Source organism: Cygnus atratus, chromosome 3 (genome assembly GCF_013377495.2).
Source record: "Cygnus atratus isolate AKBS03 ecotype Queensland, Australia chromosome 3, CAtr_DNAZoo_HiC_assembly, whole genome shotgun sequence".
Lineage (NCBI taxonomy): Eukaryota > Metazoa > Chordata > Aves > Anseriformes > Anatidae > Cygnus > Cygnus atratus.
In genome coordinates, this window is record NC_066364.1 from 5,260,240 (window position 1) to 5,283,668 (window position 23,429).

General features: G+C 40.0%; 1 protein-coding gene across 1 annotated transcript in view; it reads left to right on the forward strand.

The window, feature by feature from the left end:
• CDC5L (cell division cycle 5 like) overlaps positions 1-23,429 on the forward strand; it is a 34,080-nt gene that overhangs the window by 3,633 nt on the left and 7,018 nt on the right. The window contains exons 2-14 of the mRNA XM_035563543.2: positions 50-153; positions 1,114-1,275; positions 1,784-1,911; positions 2,754-2,853; positions 3,096-3,314; positions 4,301-4,445; positions 4,913-5,101; positions 5,971-6,119; positions 8,718-8,880; positions 10,292-10,456; positions 11,806-11,886; positions 12,241-12,486; positions 15,164-15,361. Coding sequence (XP_035419436.1) covers positions 50-153; positions 1,114-1,275; positions 1,784-1,911; positions 2,754-2,853; positions 3,096-3,314; positions 4,301-4,445; positions 4,913-5,101; positions 5,971-6,119; positions 8,718-8,880; positions 10,292-10,456; positions 11,806-11,886; positions 12,241-12,486; positions 15,164-15,361 — 2,049 coding nt within the window. The remainder of the gene's footprint in view (positions 1-49; positions 154-1,113; positions 1,276-1,783; positions 1,912-2,753; positions 2,854-3,095; positions 3,315-4,300; positions 4,446-4,912; positions 5,102-5,970; positions 6,120-8,717; positions 8,881-10,291; positions 10,457-11,805; positions 11,887-12,240; positions 12,487-15,163; positions 15,362-23,429) is intronic.

The window sequence follows — 23,429 nt, forward strand, 5'->3', positions numbered from 1 at the left end:
TTTGTGAGTGCTCACGATCCATAACAATATAAATTGTTTTTGTTTTAAGGATGAAATTCTGAAAGCAGCTGTGATGAAATATGGCAAAAACCAGTGGTCTCGTATTGCTTCCTTACTGCACAGGAAATCAGCAAAGCAGTGCAAAGCCAGATGGTAAGTGACAAATGCCATGACTCGGAATATGAGGTTCATAATTAGTGGCAATTTAGAAGCTCCTGCAGATGAATTTATGTCCAGAATGGAACAATAGTTTAAGATTGTTTGATTCTGTTATTGTTGATATTACAAATTGCTGTTGATTGACACTAATGGGAACAAAAGTATAAATGTTCACTTTGTCAGTGACTGTTAGCAAGTGCAGGATCATGTAAGTGTGTACACGAGTTTTTTTTTCCCTCCATATTACACATTTTAAATGAAAACACGTATTTCCAGTGAAGTAAAATTAGAATCATTGGAATATCCTGAGTTGGAAGGGACCCAGAAGGATCATCGAGTCCAATTGTCAGGTACTAAACTCTCTTTCAGATAATTTTCTAACAATGGCAGTTTTGGCTTGAGGATGAATGCTTAGAAACTGCACTGTGAAATTTCAGTTTATGTCAAAAATCGGAAGCCTAAAACTGATGCAAATAGGTGCAGCACGAACCCATTTCAAAATCCAACTGATCTGACTTAGTTTCTGAAGTAGTACACGTGTTTATTGGAATACTTCTGCATAAATTGGCACAGTTAAAGGTGAGTGAAACAGTCATTGAAAGCTAGACCAAATGAGTCTATTTCTGATAACTTTGGTTGTTGTGATTTTTAACTTTTTCTAAGTTAGTTTTCTGGCTCCTTACTTTGCCAGAATAGAACAGGGAAATGGACTAAGAGTCAATGTCTGTATTAATGGATTAAAAATACATTTTAAAGCTAAAATCCATTTTTTATAAAAATACCGTGTAGTAATACCTCCTTTTGTACGGAAAAAAAACTTGTCTGAAATATGCGTGACAAGATTTTGATATCTCATTGTGATGATTTGGGGAAACACTGCTGTGAATTAATTCAGGACAAATCAGTGGATGACTTGGAATTGTCCCTCATTTTGTTTTTTTCACTTTTGAACAGGTACGAATGGCTAGACCCGAGCATCAAAAAGACAGAGTGGTCACGGGAGGAAGAGGAGAAACTGTTGCACCTGGCCAAGCTAATGCCAACCCAGTGGAGAACTATTGCCCCAATTATCGGGAGAACTGCTGCACAGTGTTTGGAGCACTATGAATTTCTGCTGTGAGTTACTGGGCTTTGCTGGAGGTGCATTGCAGGAAAATGTGCAGAATTTGTTGTGTTGATGTCATTTGCTTCTCCCATGGTGCTGAAGTTGACGTTCCTTTTGTAAGCAAGCCCTTAAGGACTGTTTCTTTTCAGTTAATATGTCTAACTTCAAGGAAGAAGCATCTCAAGTGTTCTTTTTTTTTCACAAGGTTTGATTTCTTGTCCTCATTGTTAAAGGTTACCGGAGCCGAGTTTTTACCATTGGCTTTGTCAGTATTGTATCTTATACAATATTTTATTGCTGTAATGTAACACTATGTTGGTTCCTTTCTCTCTCATCTAATTTAACATTATTTATCTAAATTTACCATGTTCCTAAATCTTTTATATGACAAGTTTAGTTACAATACATGATACAAGCTTAATTTTTCATCTCTTTTGGGGGAGATTTAAGAAAGGGGTGGTTGTTATGCACGTGCGGGAATACAAAGCCAGTTCTGACATACATGCAATGTGTTTTTAGGGACAAAGCTGCTCAGAGAGACAACGAGGAAGAAACTGCCGATGATCCTCGGAAACTTAAGCCCGGAGAAATTGATCCAAATCCAGAAACCAAACCAGCCAGGCCAGATCCTATCGATATGGATGAAGGCAAGAAGAATTTGTTCACTGTTTTTAACAGAAATCTGATGTCTTTGGTTTTTCTTTTTGCTCAGCTTCTGTATGCAGGGAGTTTTTTTGTCTTACTTTTAATTAGAGATCATTTTTTTCTTTTTCACATGTGTTTTATCTTATTCATGTGTCTAGTCAATTGGTTCTAGTTTTTCAATCTTCTCTTCCTCTTCTTGGTAGGCTTACTACCTTCTCATTTGTTTTTGTCATCTCTTGCCTTGACTGCCTCTTTGTTGCTTCAACAACTGCTCTGTTCATGATAATTGTTATTTCTGTATCTTCATCTTTTTCCACCAGCTGATACCTCCTGGTCGAATCCCTGCTGAAGCACAACAGTGCATGGCTTTTTTCCTTGCACATTACAATTTTAGGAACTAGGAATTGCACATCGATAAAATTGTACGAATGGGCCAGTGGTGGTTTTGAACAGTCACAAGTTCACAAATATATCACCCTTGGATCTAGGTGTAAATGATACTAACCAGTTAACCAATACAGTACTCATGGATCTAGATGCAAATGAAGTTATTTCATTTTGTTAGTGCAGTCAGTTGGCCACTTTCTAAATATATTTTGATTTGCTGTAGAAATTAGTTGAATTATTTTTAGCAGTAAGCATTTTAACTTGAAATATTTGCTTCATCAGGCTAATTAGAAAATATATTTGGAGCAACTTGGAGAAAACTGAAGTTTAGCGATCATGCACAATGCCTGTGAAAGCATTGATTCATTTACCTTTTAAAGATTGCTTTCTGGTCCTAATGTCACGTTTCCCCTTACTGCTGTTTTTAAGTATGTTGTATTTATCTACACTGTTGCAGATGAACTTGAAATGCTGTCTGAAGCTAGAGCTCGTCTGGCTAATACGCAGGGAAAGAAGGCGAAAAGAAAAGCAAGAGAGAAGCAGTTGGAAGAAGCCAGGTAAGCTTGTGCTTAGCTTTAGATACTGGGTCTTCTTTTGGAGCAAATAAAATGTGTAAAGTCAGGCACAGGCTTAAGTCATTGCAGAATCAGACTTTTTCATAATTATCTATGAGAAGAACTCACATTGTATGCATACATGCAGTGCTATCACACCAGCAATTGATTATAGAACCAGCTCTTGGGATAGAGGAGCCACCTATGGGTAGGCACTTCAAATCACAGTATCACTGTTTCTTTAGACGGCTTGCTGCTCTTCAGAAGAGACGAGAACTTCGAGCTGCTGGGATTGAGATACAGAAAAAAAGGAAAAAGAAGAGAGGTGTGGATTATAATGCGGAAATTCCCTTTGAAAAGAAACCCGCACCTGGTTTTTATGATACATCAGAGGAAAACTACCAGATTCTGGATGCAGATTTCAGAAAGCTACGTCAGCAAGACCTGGATGGAGAATTAAGATCGTAAGTATGTGTTATATTAGGGACGGAACAGTGTATTGGGGGAAAAACCAACAAACACACAAAAAATATGTGTATATATATGTATGCTTATGTGTTTATATACATATGTATGTGCTTATATATTTTTATGTACATTATATATATTAATAAATCATATATAACATACAAAACAAAATATATAGTCAAAAGTATATAAATTTATAAACAATATTCATATGTTACACATACATATATAAGCATGTATTTGGCATATATATAAGTATATAAAGATAAATACAATAAATAATAATGAAATTTGTTAGGTCCTGGAAGTGTCTGAAATAGAACTTGGGCAGGGGTTGCGTTTTCCATGTGACAGATGTTAGTGCAGGTCTTTTTCTGCACTTTTTTGTGCAGAGAAAAAAAAAGTTATTTTTTTTTTTAATCTTTCTAAGAGATCTTATTAACCTTTTCTCCATGAGAATAGACGACCTTATCGACATTGGTGCTCTTTATATGGAAATCTTGAGTTTGAGGTTCATTTTCTTGTAGCAGTAGATTTACTCATAATATTTGCAGTCCTTTCTTCAAGTCAAAACATTATTAATGTTGCTTACAGGAGTAACTTGTATTTGTTGCAGTAGTACTCTTGATAGGAAAATAGTGTAAATCAATAATCTTAAGTAGAATTTCCTTAAATGCTTAATTTCTTCCCCTGCCACAAACCCCCAAACGCTCAGTTGAGAAGTCAAAGGCACATCTTCAGCAGCAGCAGTATGGCACATATTTCATCATACAATTACATTACACTCTGTTGTTGTAGGTTCTTGCAGCAATATCTGTAGACCCTATCCAGTCAGTTAACTTCTACACCACAAGTCAGTTCACTGCTCCCAAAACGTGCTTTATTTCAGCATATCCAGCTTTTGCTAGGGTGCAGGCTTTTTGTTCTTTGTTTGTTTTACTTTGTAGTTGTTCTGAAATGATTCTCTTGTCTGTATTAACAGTGAAAGGGAGGGAAGAGAGCGCAAGAAAGACAAACAGCATATGAAACGGAAAAAAGAATCAGACTTGCCTTCAGCTATTCTACAGACCAGTGGGGTGTCAGAATTCACAAAAAAAAGAAGTAAATTAGTGCTTCCAGCACCTCAGGTAAACAGCGCATTGATCAATAAACAACTTAAAAGGCCAATCAGCAGTTTCTGTCAGTTGGATCTTGTGATCATACTTATCTTACTATACCTTGGGATTTTCTCTTTGCAGGAAGACATAATCTGATCAAAACCCATAGGCCTAGGTGGAAGATTGATCTTGGAGTGTTTTTTTTTCAAGTGGAGTTGGGAAATGTCAAGGGAGATGCATTGTATTATCATGTGTTTGAGCCTTCTGTGCATGGGAATAGGGTATATCTTGTGACCATGATATTTTAGAAACTGGTGGTTTTTTCTTTAGCTGGTTTCAGCATGCAGGTGGCACTAATGTACACACCTGGGAAGGGGGAATGGTGCGAGGAGACTGTTCTGTAGTGCTTTTAAAACAAATGTCAAGAACCTCCTGATGTACAACAAGCATTTTGTTTTTCTAAAGATAATGCATTTTTGGTTGTTTTCCTTTTACAGATATCTGACACAGAACTTGAAGAAGTTGTAAAAGTAGGCCAGGCGAGTGAGATTGCACGCCAGACTGCGGAGGAATCCGGAATTACAAACTCTGCTTCCAGCACTCTGCTGTCTGAATACAACGTGACCAACAACAGCATAGCCCTGAGGACTCCGAAAACTCCAGCAGCACAAGACAGGATCCTGCAGGTAGAGTATAAACGTACAGAATAATCTTGTGGGTTTAGTGCAGTGGTCAGCTCAATAAAAGATGTAAGTACCATCAAAGCATTCCTTACATGTTGTGCGTTACTGGGGTTTGAACTGGTGCATGCTCTGCAGGACACACTGAAAGGCATAGATGCAGACCTACTTCTATCTGATCAGTTGTTTGTTAGCAAGTTTAGCTTTGACCATTCTCCTGGTGCCTTGTATAATTTGTGTAACTCACATCCTTGAAACAATTTATTTTATGTTCTTTGCAACTTAGTTTTGCTATCCAGCTTTTGTTTTTCAGTTAAAAAAAAGTAATTAACCAAAACAATAAAATAATATTTGTCTAGCACTGTATTTGCTTAAAAACACTTAAGATGGGGATTCTCAAAAACCCTAGCTTTGCAACTCTGAATTACATTCATGTTGCACTGGTTGTGTGAATGTCTGAGTTCTTTTAAAAACTGGTAGCACCAGGTGATGTTTTGTTGTGTGGGGGGAAATGGCTAAATGAAATCATTGCAGCTATTTTGTAAAAAATAAAAGAACACATTGATAATGACTTGAGTGTTCAGTCACTAATGAATCTTGCCAAACCAAAGGAATTTGAAACATTAGTCAACCCACTCATTTTCGCAATTCCAATGGATAACATATATGACTGGCAATGAAGATTAAAATCATTTTTAGCAGAACTGGAGGGTTTGTAAATAACCAGTGTAGTGATGTTAAAAAGGGTTAAACATTTTCTACAAACTGATATTCAAATAACCCTTCAGCTGTTATTGCTACTGAATCTGTTAAAGGTATAGCAGAGTGACTCTGAAAGTCTTAGTAACATATTGTCTGTGTTGTCTGTTCCACAGGAAGCACAGAACCTGATGGCTCTCACCAATGTGGATACCCCCCTGAAAGGAGGTCTTAACACACCCCTGCATGAAAGTGACTTTTCAGGGGTAACCCCCCAGAGACAGGTTGTTCAGACTCCAAATACTGTGCTTTCCACGCCCTTCAGGTAAAAAAAAAGTGTTGTTGTAATGGGTGCTTGGCTGAGCACGTATCTGATGGAGCGGAGGAAGTGGCTGTCAGTGTGTGAAGTAATAGGATATGACCAGTGCTGCAAAACAAATTCTGACTCCCTTTTATTTCAGTCTCTTGTTGAACAACTTTCTCCTTTTCTGTGTCTTTTGCAAGCTCAGCCACATTATCTTCGTCTGTATTTGTATAGTTTGATGGAATTTTGGTCCAACGTGAGCTCTTCTGCGGTCTGGAGCAATATAAGTTATACTGGAGTAATACAGGAGTATAAATAGTGAGATGGCATGTCATTCTGCGTGTGGATTCTAGCCTTTCCAAAGTATTACCTCTGAGCCGAAGGTGTGGGAGGTCTCTTAGCCAAACCCACTTGGAACTTTTGAAAAGCTGGGGTAAATATTTTATAAGCCATATATATCCAAAATAAAATATTTCTTATACTGCCAATCTAAATAGTGTGGAATTGTTAGTTTAACTCTTAGAGTGGGTCCTGAATAAATATATATCCCACAAAAGCCAAATAGCATAGAGCTAAAAAATATTACACTTTGTACGTTTTGTCTGTCAAATTTTTCAACTTAGCTTCTATTTATACTTGTACCATGCCATTAGGAAAAGCGGAGAATGAAATAAAAGGGACCTTTATGGCAGCTTTTCAAAAGCAGCTTTATTTTGTTATTTAAAAGTTGTATGCAAAAGCCCTGCTCTTTTAATTGGATCTACACAAATGATGTGTTGGAGTCAGTGGAGTGCAGAGTGAATATAGGGTTTGGCCTGGAGTGATCCGGCTGCTCATTTGGGTTATTTTATATCAAAAAAACAAAATCTGAAGACGTTTTGAGTATTTTTTGGGTCTGTTTGTCTTCTGCGGTGTGAGGTTTGGGTTTTTCTGTGTGTGTTCTTAGCTTCTGAAGTTCAGATGTGCCCCTGTAAGTATGGTAGCTTTGTGTCCATTTGGCTTGCTATAATTCATAGTTCCATATCAGTTTGAAAATCTAAGACCTTGAGAGGGAAAAAAAAATCCACTAAGTTAACAATAAATAAAAGGAAGCTCTACCTTTTTAAGCAGTCGGAGTAGTAAAGCAGAGCCATTGTCTAATGGCAAATAGAGGAAGTATTTAGGTACACCTTTTTTTCCTACGATGTCATGAAATCTGTAATATTTTGGTGAAGCTCCTTATGGAAGTTGTTGCCTTCCGTTAGATTTTGTCAGGTTGTAGTAGTAACAATTAAAAGGTTGAATCTTAACCTGTTGAAAAATTTAATGGGTCTTTAATCACTGTATATAACTAAGACAACTGGAAAAAAAAGCAGTCCACTTACCTAGAAATTGTTTCTCCTGAAAATTTAGCATAAAGCTTTTTCTTTTGCTATTATAATCAACAAAGTAAATATATCCTGTGAACAGTCGTTTGAAAACACAAAACTGATTTTTCTTCTCCTTTTTTGTGGGTGTCATCCTGCAAATGTTATTGTTTGCGTTTGTTATTCCAAAAGAGTTCATTCACAAAAGTCTGAACAGCCTCAAGCGAAAGGAAATTGTCGCTCACAGCCATGCTCAGTTAATAAGGCACTGTGGTGTCCCTTAGAAGAGGACAAGCAGAGCATGTCAGGCCTCGTATGCAACAGTTTACCCACTGTTATGGCATCTTACTGGCACTGCAGAATTACAGTGACTAGTAGTGGAAATAATGTATTAAATCATCTTGTTCTGTTTGCCTCTGCCAGCATTATTTTCTACAGCACATTCAGGTTTCATTGCTACCTGAACATGTTTACTTAAGTGTAGATGAGTACCATAACGTAGGCTTTTTTATACCAGTTTTACCCCTTCCTGAACCTGTTTTCTTTGCGATGTTTAACAGTGTCTTACCGTTTTTTTATTTTTTATTTTTTGTTTCTCACACTGTGTTGCTAAGAGAAAACTTGTAAGGTGTGCAGACATGGCCTTGGATACAGTCACAGTCTTTCATGTAGTAGGTTATTGGGATGGAGAACACTATTTCTTCTCAGTCTAGAGAAGAAGAAATTGAGGCCTCCAGAATCTAAAACTTAATCCATCTTCCCCAACCTTGGGTGTTAAAAAGTAATTAAGTATAATATAATTATCGCTTCAATAATCAATGAAAGGAAAGAGGCATCTTCAGAGCAATTCATTAGGTTGTAAGATGGGACAGCTGTTAAGCCATCTGAATTCAGAGTGAATGACTTGCCCCAGGTGGTAGGGATGTCAGAGGTTGCAATTAAATCCTGATTGCTGTATCCCAGAATAGTGACCGGTGACTGGGTAATCTCTTCTCAAAAGCAGCACTGGGAGTTGATGTAGTTCCTGAAACTTCTCTTAATGTATTGATGTGCCTAGGTTTCAGCCTGAAAGGTCCTTGGCTACGCTTTGATAGGTTTAAACAATTTATTTGATTATTTTAATTGCATATTATGTTTTCACGGTCTCACGCACACGTAAACTGGCTTGAATGTGTTAATCGTATTGTGTAATTTTTTGCAGCACTCAGATGTTTGAAAGTAAAAATATTTTGGGGGAAAAAACAACTCAAAATTGTATTTGCACTTCTTCTAGAACACCTTCTCAAGGACAAGAAGGTTTAACTCCTCGTGGAGGACTAACTCCTAAGCCTGTGGTTGGTACAACTCCTGGTAGAACTCCATTACGTGATAAATTGAACATCAACCCAGAAGAGGGAATGGCAGACTACAGTGACCCATCTTATGCCAAACAGCTGGTAAGAACTATATAAGGAGTGGAGGTGAATGCTCTGTTAACTTTTAGGATTTTTAATTTCTCATCTTCTGACCGGAACTTTATAACAAGTGTTATCTCTACCATTTGTCTACAGGTCTGTATTTCTCACCTGATAAAATCAAATCTTTGCATTGTCATAATGTCAAGAATTTATTTGAAAGAACAGAAATATTGCCAGTTAAAACAGCTTTGACTGTGCTCAGTGAAAGCACACCAGAATTATTCATCAAAGAAGACGTAGTTAAGTTTCAGTCTTACTTGTATCTTTGAAGCTGAGCAGGAGGTGTATCTGAAGATTCAGTTTTCTTGCAGTCCTACTCAGCCCTCAAATTTCTAATCATCTTGGGTTCCCAGTTTACCTATAGGGCCTTTTAATCAGTCTGTCTCGTTGACAGTATTGAACTGAGGGAGTTTAATTTTTGCCATGAGGAGCACTTGGTTTTGAGATGTTCAGTAATCTGAGTCCATTGTGATTCTCTCATCACCTTTGGCAATAGATGTTTACATTCCTGGAGATTCAGCCAGATGTACCCTGCCAATTAGACTTGGTATAAAAAGGGCGTGTAAGTAATGGGTAGCACCTTGGGAACTCCTGTTATGTGGCTGATTCTGTAGCCCTAACTGTGGCTTTGGATATCTGCCACCAGAGCTATTGACACGTTTCTTTGTAGGCCTAGCTAAGAATATCCTGTTCAAGTTTTCGGCATGTTCTTCTTACAGAAATAACTCTTTTAGTTCAGAATTTCTCTTAGCTTGTAGGACAAGGCTTATTTGATGTCCTTACGTGTATTTTGGTTCTATCTTAGCCTTTTTGTCATAAGAAGGAAAACAGGGAATTCAGTTTTCCTTATGGACTCCACTGCCTTCCAGATCTGGTAGTGTTTATGTCATTTTTGTACTGTGCAACAATCCACAGGTGTGTGAGCAACTGCTGTGAGAAGAGCTCTAGTTAGCCTTACAAATAGTCCCATGGCCATCCCATTTTCACATATTTTCACATATTTTTCACATATTTTCAATTTTTTGAAAGGCAATTATGTGAGTCTCCACAGTTGTACTGACACTACTGGGAGGGGAAGGTACCAAGCTGTTGTTTTGTGTATTTCAGCCTGTTTGAAGGTTTCGTTATCTGTCTTTAAGAAAGCTGAAAGTTGTCCTTTAGCATCAGAAAGCTTCTGTGTATATTATGTGAATAAATTCCGGATAGTGGTGTATAGGTTAGCCTGGATTAGTAACGTGTCCCCTTTTGTCAGACCTCAAAAATTCTGTTTTTATTTGATTTGTGTATTGCCTGTGTGTTGTTCACATCTGTTGATGCAGATGAATGGAATTTTGTCATATTGTGCATCAATGCATGAATTCAGAAACACATCCTGCTAATATTTCAATAGGAGAGAGAGTCTCGTGAACATCTGCGCCTCGGGCTCATGTCCCTTCCTGCTCCAAAGAACGACTTTGAGATTGTTTTACCTGAAAATGCAGAAAAAGAACTTGAGGAACATGAAGTAGATGAAGCCTTTGTAGAAGATACTGCTGATGTAGAAGCCCGCAAGCAGGTAGGTGCATGTAATGCAGATAATGCAATCTAAAAAAAAAAAAAATACGTTCCTGTTATGGTTTCATAGTATCATACATGTGAAGTGGAGGTGGTACAGCTTCTACAGAATAACAGTAAAATGTACTTGTTTACTGTGGTGGCAGCACAGAAAACACATACATACAAGTAAAAGCAGTTTTCTCTCTGAACCCTCTTCTTTGATGTTACGTAGCATGCCTCATTTTTTGTGATAGTCTTTAAATGCGTGCATGTCCTCTCTCCTCCTTTTGTTCCCTCAAAATATAAAAATATAATTAAAAGCATTTTTCGGCAGATGCACGTGCTTAATTTTAAGCATGTGAGTACTGTGCATTTTTCAGTTTCAGATTATACTCTCAGGGTTAAAAGTTACTGTTTATAAAACAGTATATATAATATATATAAAATAGAAGAGATTCAAATTCAGGCAGGCTGGTGGAACACAGAGATCTACTAAGGAGTGAATTGTTGCCAATTTGTAGGGGGTTACCACAGGATTACTCAGACAGCCAAGTTGTGAATGGGTCCCTGTTGTTGTTGTTTCAGAATTAGAGAAGCCTGGAGAAAGTAATAGTTTGATTGTTTTAATTATTTTGTTCACTGTTAAAACCACACAAACTATGCTCTGATATCTGTTAGTATATCCTAAAGCATCCCATTTGGGGAGGAACAACTTGTACACATACACGCATCTGTTGCGTGTAATAAAATAATAAAAGTCTGCATAAATATGGATAATTGAGGTGTGTGGATTAGAGAAAAAATATCTAATATCAAGTAAAATAATAGCGTACTGCCTTTCAAATGAAGGCATGACATGTCTAGGATCAGAACCTGGGAGATACTGGTCCTCAACCCTGAAGTTTTAGGCAATATTTCCTTTTCATTTTGTATGAAAAAAAAAATTTAAGGAAAAAAAAGCAGAATGTAAGAAGAAATCTCATGTTTTCACATGTTCACAAGTATTGTTTCATTGAAGTATGCCATAAAAGAGGACAAAGATTAGGAGTCTCTCTCTTACTGGCAGGTTTCCTATTTGGAGAGTTAGAGCAGAAGTAAAACGTAATGTGGAAAAATTTATAAAGGACTAAGTCTGCTTGGGATAAAAGAAAATATGATAGCTTGAAATAGCTTTTTAGGATCTCTGTCACAGTCTGCTGTACTCTTCTCGTTAGCTTGAGTGGCAGTAAATTATGTTAAGTAAAGTGTGACCTGCTACTCTCTGTGTCTCTGTACTTCAAGGAACTTTTGCTGCAGTAATTAGTTTTTATATCACATATATTTGTAAGAAGCATCTGATTTGAAGTAACACTTAGCTTGTTTGTCTAGGCTCTCCGAGAGGCAGAGCGTGCAAAGGAACTGAAGAGAATGCACAAAGCTGTTCAGAAAAATCTGCCACGTCCATCAGAAGTAAGTGGAAACAAAATTCACTTTGAAGAAAAAAAATTGCAGGTTTTAACCATTGTAGGAGGAAATACAACCTAGGTAGATCATGAAAGAATGAAATCCTTATTTGACTACGCTGATTTCAGCTTTTCATGTTGAAAATGTTCTGAGGTATTTCATACGTGCAGCCGAAAATACGACTGGGTTTGGGTTGCTGTTATCTGTTTCATGTAGCAAGGGTTTTTGGCACCTGTTCACGTGGTTTAGCTGATTTAAAAAAAAAAAATTAAAAAAATCATGTTTAAATAGAAGTATATGAATTTTAATGTGGTCTTTGGTAGTACGGTGTTTATGATTATTATTATTATTATTGGGCAGGTTAACGAAACAATATTGAGACCCTTGAATGTGGAGCCACCTCTAACAGATTTGCAGAAAAGCGAAGAGCTAATAAAGAAGGAGATGATTACTATGCTTCATTTTGATCTTTTACACCATCCGTTTGGAGACCAGTCTAGCGGTAAGAAGGGGAAAGGCCCAGGATTTGGAACCAACAATGCAGAACATATGGCTTACTTGGAACAAAATCCTTACGAGAAGTTCTCCAAAGAGGATCTCAAGAAGGTGAGAATTGTACAGCCTAATTATCCCTGATCTAAAAAATAAAAAAAAAAAAAAAAAAAAAAAAAAAAAAAAAAAAAAAGGAGGTGGATTCAAGCCTGTACAGAGCTGGGAAATCTCCAGAGCATTGTGTGAAGAGCTGTAAGGGTAACTTAAGTGTATGGTTTTTTTCCTATGAGCTAATGTTCATCTCAACGCTCAGCAGGATGATGATGATGTATTTGTCCAGAGATGCAGTCTTCTGGATACAATTTTGAATGTGTTGTGATTGTTTATCATTTGAAGTAAGAGTAGGAGCTATAAGCCCCCCACATTTATCAAATTCTACTTTGCCTGTCCTATGAAATGATATTAAAGTACAGACACTTTAATTCCATGTGGTATCCACCCTATGCTGCCTGTGTTGACTGTTAATCCAGGATTACTAAGCATTTATTTTCTTCATAGCAGTGCAGACTAAGTATGACAGTGGTAGCTAGCTTATAACTTGGAGCAGCAAATGGGGTTATTTAATGATGCTTCTCAGGCTTGATCCAGCACAGCAGTGCCTCCTGCAAAGCCAGCCGGGCTTTGGCAACTGATCTTAAAGCACCCCTGGCTAAAGTGCTGAATAGACAGAACAGGTTGTTGCTGGACAAAATGAGGAGAGTGTCTAGGCATTCTGTCCTCTTCTGCATTGTAATCCCAAGCTAAATATCCTTGTACCGAGGCTTCCAGTTTGGGCTGTTCATTTATTTAAACGTCTACAGATGTTGTGCTTGCTGCCAAGTGACAGACAGTTCAGACGCACGAGGCTGTGGTTAGCTCTTTCAAAGAGCTTTACCTGTGAAGTTGTGCCAGTAACCTTTTACGAAATGCTTACAGGAATAAAAATGATTGAAAAGGACAAAATCACATGCCACCAAATCATGTGTAGTTATGCAGACTCGTGCTGTCTGTAACTTGTATTCTGACAAGAGCCTTGGTGTCTCAGAACCTAAATCCCATATTACTTTAAAGTGACTCTACAGATAAACAAGCACATTTTAAATCTATCTCCTTGACCGTAGCTGACCAATGAATCAAGAGCCTTAAAATGAAAAACACTGGACAGCATGTACTTTAATTTGCTATTAAATGAAAGACTACACTTGAAAATTCCTTAGCAGGAGAAATTAAAGATGGAAAATGCAGTTAGATCATGAATCTCACTGCTCTGACAGTGTCAGAGTGTTCCCTTAGGATTGGCCTCTGAGTGCCCTCTCTTGTTTGTTTTGAAGTGCAACAAGAACTGAGTTTGCTGTCACTTCATTTAGGGACTGTTACACAGTCCAGTAGTTTTTGTCTGGAAATTTCCTTCAGAGTCCCTAGAAATGTTTGTCTCCTAACTGATGGGCAGTTCTTTGTTCCTACTTGCTCTTCAACATTTAGAGCAATACCCCCTCTTTGTTTAAAATCAAATTCAGACCAAGTAGTATTCCTTTCTGTACCCCTGTCTGGGGTTTGTTTGCTTTCCTTTTTTTTTTTTTTTTTCATTTGTTTTAGACCATTTTCTACTAAAATCCCTTCAAAAAATGCTCCTTTCTTTTCCTGATACGTAGTGTTCTTTTGGGAAGGATTAGCAGTGATGCTAAGTGCACTGTTGTGTGCTGTGGAACTGTTTTGCTGTCACAACTAGTGTAAGTAGTTGCAGTGTACAAATAGCTGCTAATTGAAAGTGAATTTATATAAGATTCAGCTTTGTCAGGTGTAGCTGGAGTACTCCTGCTTTATCTGACTTGACCAGCCAGGACAAGTGATTAATTTGTCTTTCCCTGGTATCCCTGGAATGATCTAATCTAGTAGTGTTTTGAAATACGTGCTTCCTGGGCAATGTGCTGTTATAAAATACAGGTCGGCTTCCTCTGAGATATCTGTTGATGATGCAGAAATCAGCAGTACGTTTGTAAATCCTGCCGAAAAAGGGCGGAGACGCGCTTGTAATCAATGAAATCCAGATCAGCAAACGTGTTTAGCTTTTTTAGTTACAAATAAATCGTGAAGAGCTTGGTGCCTACGTAGATCTGTGGGTTAGATTCTGTCAGTACTATGAGTTGTGAGAACAACGCGAGTCTTTCCCGTTAATTGTAATGTACTTTGGAAACTGAACTGGGAAGAGGAGAAAGCTCCTATCTCCGTAGTAGTTCTCTACGAACAGTGTGTGCTTGTTAGAGCAGCCTTTCCGGCATTAAAGCTTATGCAGCTCATCCGTTAATGTTTAAAGTTGACTTTCCACACTGTGTGGAGAAGGGCAAGCAAAAGGAAATGAAGAGTGATATTTGTTGCGTAGAACAGCTGCTTCTGTCTGTGTAGTTCTCCCTCCCCTCAAGGTCCCTGCTTTTATCTCTGTTCTTCTGCAGCAAGATGAAATATCTGGTTGTGCCATAGCTTTCATTAGCTACAGCAGAGTGATGTCAGGTTTGGCCAAATTATATAAAATGAGGGATAGTTGTGCTGTGAGTAGCCTTCTAGCCTGGGTTTCATTTATAATCCACAGCATCTGTGTTAGATTTTGTAGTTAGTTTAACCTGCTGGTGAGCTTTTGGTATGAAAAGAGAAACTGCCCCCATGAATTGTGCGCTGAAGGACTGAAAACAACAAGAGGAATTTTCTTGTACCTTGTGTATTGTAACTGCAATTTATTTCTCATCATTTCCAACAGGCACAGGATCTACTGGCACAAGAGATGGAAGTGGTAAAGCAAGGAATGGGGCATGGAGAGCTCTCAAGTGAAGCTTACAACCAGGTGTGGGAGGAATGTTACAGCCAAGTGTTATATCTGCCCGGACAGAGCCGCTACACAAGAGCTAACTTGGCCAGCAAAAAAGACAGGATAGAGTCACTTGAGAAGAGGCTTGAGGTCAGTGTCATTTTTTTTCTGCTTATGAACCTGCTGTTTTTTTTTTTTTTTTAATTTATTGTTCCTTTTTTTCATTTATAAGAGTTTTAGGTTACTTTATAAATCATTCAGGTCTCTTGATGGGATTCCTTTGAAAAGGTTGTTAAGAAATTCTCTTAGGGGCTTCCTAGATGTTCTTGAGGTGTTCAAATTGCCTTCTGTCCTTTTCTCAAAGTATTCTTACAGTGTTCTCCTGCACAATTTCCCTTTGTGCTATTAGCTGTAAGACTGCTCATGTCACCCCTTTATTCTCACCTGGAGAGAAGGTCAGGCACTGCTCTCCTGTAGTTCCATGTGGTTTGTTCGCAGTTTTCTTAATCTCTGCTACTAGTGGATCAGATACCAGCTCTCTGGTTTTTCACTTCGTTTCTGGTGGTGTGCAGTACAAGGTATTTCAGAGAAGGATGCTTTAAAACAACTTCTCTGTCCCAAAACCCCTCTCAAGTTCTCTTTCAAATCAAGAGTTGGTTTCTGATGGATGGAAATTTATGGCATGCCTTGCCAAGCACTTTGCCATCGACTATTACATACGTGAAGGTTCAGCCAATTCCAGTGGTCCCCCGAAAAGAAAACAGTGGATGTTTGCGTTTCCCCATTACCAGGAAGTACTAGGCTTATTTATGTTTATAGTTAAAACTAAAATCTTGAGTTTGGTGTTAGTGTTTGCTTCACAAATATTTTCTACAAGCACAGAATGACAGAGGTCGGATGGCAACGTCTCACCGAAGTGTCTGCAGGCAGTCTGAGCGCTGTGGGAGAGCACCAGTACCAGGGGGCCAAGAAATGAAACAAGACCTTTCTGCTGTTTTCTGCGTTGTACAGGGCAGCATCCTCCAGTGCCAACTTGCTTGCGCTTGTTTCATTCCAAATGCAGCAGTCACAAGCCTTAACGAGGTTTTAAGATTTGATGAAGTGTCCTAGGATTGATCTTACCCTTCCTGGGTTGTGGCTCTTTTTTTTTTTGAGTTACTTCACAGACTGTTTCACCTGTTCATCCTCCAATGTAAGTTTCTTATTTTCCTTTCCATCTCTGCTGAGCTCCTCTATTTTGAGCTCTCCCAACCTCTGTCGTGTTTCTTGGAGGAAGAGTGCAGTGTAACTGTGCAGTTAAAGGGTTTTGAGAGCTTGTTTGAAATGTAAACTGCAAGGAATACACGTGCACTCTATGTACTCACCCATCCAAATCCCATCAGAGTCCTTGTCCGGGGGAAAAAGAAGAGTGTTGCAGATGGCTTGTGCTTCTTGGGGCAGTTTCTCGATCCGCTTTGTGACATAGCGAAGGTGTCCACAAAGCCAACAGTGGGTTTACTGAGACTGGGTGACTTTTTGTTTTGAGGCTTTTGGTTGGTTCAGCAGCAATTGTCAATACTGTGTGTGTACGTTATACCTATAGCAAAGAGCAAGCTTGCAGTTTCCTGATATGATCAGTTAGGGGTGTTAGCGGGGAAGAGATCATCTGAGGTATGGTGCACTAACTGAAAAAGAGCCATTCAAACCTTTTGACACTGATTTCCTTTGCCCTGTCCCCTCTCTAGAGTGTCACCCAACCACTCGACACAAAATGCAAACATGCGCAGCTTTCATGATAAAAGGTAAGCTAGGTTTAAATGGGGTCTTCCCACAGAACGTTTGTTCAGACTTGCAGTAAATCGTCAACTGTTCTCCAAAACACAATTTTAGCCTAAAAGATTCTCTAAATTATGCAGGCATGCGATTATTTTTCCTTTTGTTGTAAAAGGAAACTCCAATTTTTAAGTTCTTCTGTATTTAGCATCAACATAGCTAAATGTCCTCAGCCAGATACTGCCACAGAAATTACATGAGAGGGAGAGCAGAAGGGCTGAATGTTCACTTGGTTCACACGTGAAATACAGAATGAACGTGTGTTCTGTGAAGTCTGTCGGTCGTGACTTGTCCATGCGTAGCCTCCCCAGTTGTTGGCCTCCCGTTTGGGCCACCAGCCGTTCACCTCCGTGCTGATGCTAAGCCCCTGTCGTGCTGCTGCTCGCCCAGCAGAGAGCACCATCGCCCTGCCGAAGGCTGCCTGCGGTCACTGCTCTCTCCGGAGCTCTGCTCTACTGCATTTCCATTAAAAAAAGAAAAAACAAAACAAAACACAAAACCTCTCTGAGCACAGCAGCACCCAGCTTTTGGGGCAGCAGGGGCTGCGCTGGCCTCGAGCCAGCAAGCCGAGGGCTGTACCTAATTTGCGTACGAACGCTTTTGAAATTTCAATATTTTACGCCCCAGACTACATTAGGGGAGTGCGTTGTTATTAAAAGTTGCAAAGTCAAGCGGTTGAAGTTAGGGAATGCACAAGCAGCCTTCCTCTGGCAGCCTTGATTTGCCTACGCAGATGCATTACGAGACAGCCTTTAATTTCGTGATTACAGCCTAGTTTTTTTTTTTTTTTTTCCACAGACTCATTTACTGCACAGGATGGATGGTGCTTGCTTAATGAGTAGCTATTGAATATTTTGTTTTCTCTTCATTGTTCGGTGTGTGGCCCAGTGCCTTTCTGCTGCAGATTGTTGCTGAAGTCTGAATTGGTTACTTCTGTGTGGGCTTCCTTGTGCTGTTAGGCTATCTCCTCCCAATATTTGAACGAGAAGTTGCCAGTGGCGTGCTCACTGAGGATATTGAAGCAAAGACAGATCAACTCATCCCTTTGTCAAACTCCTGGTGCGTTTGCTCGTCGCTCTGTAGGCAGCTAGGAAATGCAGTACAAATTGGAGGGTCTGTCAGTAGAAAACTGTTTTAATTCACTTACCAACATCGCGTGGGGCTCCGCAGAAGGGAGAGTGAACAAAGTCCAGCTAGCTCTGGCCGTGATCACTTGCTGCGATCACAAGACTCCGTGACTCTCTTAACATCTTCAGATTATCTGGGAATTTTGAGATCTGCTAGGCAAGGTGTCATTGCTTGGTGTGCCGGTAGTTATGTGAGAGAGCAAGCTTGTGGCTGCCTTCAACATATCCCAAACCCCAGCCAAGTCAGGAGCTGGGGCCAGTGGAGCTGGCTACAGAGGCAGTGGAAGTCCTGCTTTGCTTTTCACTGCTGTTTGTTGAGTGCAGGTGGACTTCGTGCAGTTAAATTTGAGCTGAAAATTTCCCCAAGTGTGTGCAAACTGCGATGCAGTGCAGCTCTGTTGCCTGACCTCATTTTAGAAGGCCCTTCTGAAAAGCAAGATACACAGCACAGGTCACCGGCTGAATTGTTTTAGTTTATAATAAATCAAAAGCCTAGCAGTTTAATGAAGAAATGAGTATACAACAGAAAAAAAACACAGCATTTTTTTTACCCTCTCTTCAGAAATGGCAAAACCCACCTTCGTTTTAAGGTTTTTTCCAAGTAATATTGTCTAAAAGCAGTATCAGTTGAAACAGCTCTTTCAATGGGAAGTATCTGACAACCTTAATGAAAAGCAGTGATATTAGCTCTGCTTTCAGTACCCCAAGATATTTGCTTGTGCCCTTAACTTCCTTTGAGAGAAGAAGGGAAACTAAAATAGTCTGCCAGCAGCAGAAACTGATGCTGGTCAGCTTCTGGGGCCGCCTGCTCCCTTTCCTACTGCACTGACTCTGGTAGGAAAAAGCCGTGAGTATTCAGTGGGAGCTGCTGGAGACGGCTGCGCGTTGGGTAGTCGCTGTCTAATACTTCCATATAGGACTGCTAACACCCTGCAGATCCTCTGGAGAGGGGAGGGGAAAAAAAAAAAGCAGCTTATTTCTAGCACTGTCTTCATTGCTCAGAGATTACTGGGTGGATTGATGGCGTGGGCAAACGCTCGTCTTCCTCTAATTGGCCTTTTCTCACTGCCTGAGTGATTTAGTGGTGGCAGTCTTGTGTATGTTGACATGACACTTATCTTTCTGGAACTGATGGTGATATCGCAAACAGATTTGTGCTGTTATCGATGGGCTTGAGCAAGTGAAGCGGAGCAGTTGTGGACGGCTCCTGTTTGGCTGGGTATCCTGTCCAGGCATCCGCAGCGGGAAGGCACAGTACGCTGATAGTTGTACTAGTGGAATGTACTGCCACGTGGTTGTAATACTTCTTATTTCTCTTCTATTTTGAGTATTTTAGACTCTTTGGATGTGTTACTTATGCAGCTTAAGAGTGGGAAGAGGTTAGTATGTGAACTTTTTTGCCTTAGTAGCGAATGCTTCAGGTCCGTGCAAGTGAATCCCTTTGACCTCACCGTGAGTCAGGAGCACAGCTTAGATTTGCTTGAATCCAAGTTGGATTTTCTGATCTTTGCAGCAACTTCTGGAGGTCTAGCATGTTTGTTCGAGGCTAGCTGCCCTGCAGGATTAGTCCTTTCAGAAACTGGAGTTTTCTCATGCGCAGTAGCATTGAGTAACCACTCCTCTGCAACATCTCGTACTCATTTCTCTTCCAAGGAACATATTTATAAAGCAAAGTATTCCAACGCAAAGTCCGACGCAAAGACCGACACAGCCAGGTTTTGATTGCAGCCTACGTCCTCTGAATTAATTTTCTTTGCAAACCAGCGTCTTAGCTGGAGATTTATGGATTGTGCTGCACTGCAAGGTGTATCAGCTGTTAGTTTATTGGAGATTGTGTTTTTATCTCTAGTTTACATGCTTTTAAAGGCTGCAGTTTATTTTGGATTTTCAGACCTGCTGTTTCTGAGAAAACACCTATAGAAAATAAGAATTTGTAAGACTAGGAATAGAGAAGTTACTCCTGAAACTCAAAAACTCTGGTGGAATCCCTGAGTGCTCTGCTTTTACGGTCACATATACTCATTTGTACTACTGTGTTGCTGTTACGAAGTCTGCTCTTTTTTTTTTTTTTTTTTTAAATAAGGTCTGTTGAAATGTAGTTGGCACCAAAGAAACACATTTGAGGCTTATCAGTGGTCTCCACTGTCAAGCTGTTCGGAGTTTGACAGATCTGACTGTTTATGCAAGACCACTACTACAGTGCCTGATCTCTGCTTAATGTGCACTTGCTCATCGGGTTGCAAATCTATTTAGTGTTGCAGTTTTGTAGGGAATATATATATATATATATATTTTTTTCCTGGGCGACACAGATGGATAGCAGATCTTTTAGGAGCTGTCTTTACCTCTGTGTGAAAACACTTTTAACTGCTTACCAGCATAGTTAGCATGCAGTTTGTGTTGTAGCTAGGATGTTCTACTGTTCCAGCTCATGCCAAAACCCCCCAGCGCAGCTCCCTTCTCTCCCAGAGCCCCCTGCTGTTACCTCTGATCTTGTACCAGTGCTGCTGCAACTCGGCATTAACCTGATTCAGTTCGTTGAGCTATCAAAAAACAAATTATTTTCAGGTTAAGCAGCAGACCCCTTTCCATAGCAGCTGGTTATTAGATCAGCTTAGGCTATTACACATCACATCTTTGCTTGCAGAATTTAGGAATAGTTGTGAGATCCGTAACGAAATTATTCTCCGTATCTGCGATACAATAAATAAAAGTTTGTATGTTGCCAAGGATAACTTATGTGTACAGCCAGAAAAAAATGCCCTGCCAGGGAAGATAAATGGATGCAGCCAGAAATTGTGCGCTCTCTTTCTCGTGCAGGTGGCTACTCATTGCCTATTTTTGAGCAAGTCCCGTGAGCTCCGGTTCAATACACCTCATTGTAGCCTCCTAACTCAAACAAAACTGCCGTTGCCTTAGGCTCCCTGTGTTTTTGGTAGCCAGACAAGGCTCCTCCTGAGAGCAGCTTGGCCTGCCTGAGGGTTGTATTTCCCCCTTGGGCTTTCTGTTCTTTTTTGATTGCAGAGGCACCTAGAGCACCTTAGATAAGCGAAACCCGCCTAGCTCTTAATGTCTCCCTTGGTTCCTCTGTCACTGGAACAGGATTGATGTCTACCTTACGGAGCTCTGTGAAGTGTGTTTGCAAAGCACCTGCAGACCTGTGACTAAAAATCACTAACTAAAACCACTAAATCTTCAGTGTGCTTCGTAATACCTGGAAAGTAATCTTCAATTCACAGCTGGTTGAATGGAGCTGGAGCTTTGCTTGTTGCAAGTCTGGAATAAAAACCATCGCTTGCTTTCCTTTAGGTAAATTGACTCATTAAGTCCTTGGATTTCCCCACAAGTTACATTTCTCACTCTGAAACCTTCATCACCATGAGCAAGCAGGAAGAAAGCAGATGTAGTTTTACTCAAATTTAGCTGTTCTCTAGGACTTAAAGGCCTACAGAGGTGATATTGCTCAGGCTGCCAGTTGAACAGCTTTGAGAAACAGAACTATATTTTTGCTGTTAAACTGTTACTTTCAGAGAGAAATGCAGATACTTGATTTTATAGCAGTTTTCTTACTGTTGACTTATTTGGGGACGTTTGGAAGGAAGCAGATGACCGCCACTAAGAGGGTTTTTCGTATTCTTATTTCTGTGAACTTGCCTACGTCTCTGAAATTTGTCTTCAAATTGGACCGGTATGTTGTGGTTGCCTTTCTCCTAAGGTCATGTTTTGGGGGCTTGGTAACTCGTGTGTGGAAAAAAGCCTTTTTCCATTTGCTTACTTGATGTCCTCAGTCCAGTTCTGCCAAAATATTTTAAATGGACAATTTAAAAAAAAAAAAAAGTCTGTAAAAATAAACTTGAACTGCGTAGCATTTACTTTTTTGTGGCCAGTTGCTCCTAGTATGGGGAAATTTTTCCTCTGTGCCTAAAACAATTGTCTTCCTGTGCGTTGCCTGGTGAAATCAGGTTTTGCATGTGAAAACGGAGTTCATAATGGGAGGCTGTGTGCTGAGGAACAAAGTTCAGCATTGGGAAAGCTCGTCATTGCTAAAGGTCTTCACGCACCATCGCTTTTGTAAACTGCTTTTTGACAGAAAGAGGGAAAAATTGATACGGTTTGTTGGTGCAAGCCACAGAGCCTTTCCGAATGTGAAGCCGTGTCAGAGTCTGTGGATGTTGCGCCAGTGAGAGCTGCTGCTGGTGAAGTGACTTGCTTCATTTATGCTTGTGTAGTGGTAGCTGCTGGAGTGGAGCACTAGTGACTGCGGTAAGCTCATCGCGGGGCTTCTGCTGTGTACGAAGAGGGACCCAGGCTGCCTGCTAATGGTTTGTGGTGTGAGCCTCCACACGATTGTTGGCCTTGCCTCTGGAAGAGACCGGTCTGAGAACGCTGGGTTTGCAGCGATGCTTTTTGAAGTTAACTGTGTTGTGTTTGCTGCCCTATTATCTTACCGGATGCAGCAGCAACTCACGTTTGCTTACAGCTAATCAGAGCTGTTAGCCTGAGGTGGCAGCTGCTGGCTGGGATCTTACGGCAATTTCTTTTTTCCAGGGGCAGGTGGAGAGTTTTCAGGAAAGCTTAGTGAAAATATGCTACTTGTTTTTCTTCTTAAGCTCTGCTCGTCTAGCCGTGTTTCTTCTGTGAACATGATAGCTGGATATCATTGGTAATACTGATGAGTCCTAAAAGCAGTTCCCAAATGAAAATATCAAGAATGGGCTTCTACATTCTTGTAGATCAGCAGCGACCGCTAATTTATCCAGTAACTTTCTATAAAACTAGATAGCTGGAGGTTACGAACTTTTGTGGGACCTCTTGCTCTTTATATACCCTACACCATCACTCCACAGCCCTACCAACTCCTGTTGTGATGCTTGAAAGCGAGGCATCGTGATTTCTGAAACGGTTCACATGGAGATTGCACTTGGGTTATTGGTTTTGGCTGGGGGCAGATGGAATGGCCTTCTGCAGATATCATTACCATTATGATTTACAGATCATTAATTGGTAAAATATTTTTAAATAAAGCATCTTTTCTTAAAAAACATGCTATCATAGAGGGTACCTTCTGAGCTGGTTAAGGCAGATCAATGAAACGTGCATAGAGGGCGTTACAGTCGTTGTCAGGGAAAGTGTGAAATGCTGTCGAAAGCCCAGCATGACGTGGCATCCATCTCGCTGCGCGTTACCTCCTTCCAGCTGCTCTGGCTTACTGAGTCAAAACGAGGCAAGTTCACAAACCCTGCGATTTAAATTAAGTTGATCCAGCTCCCGCCAGCAGA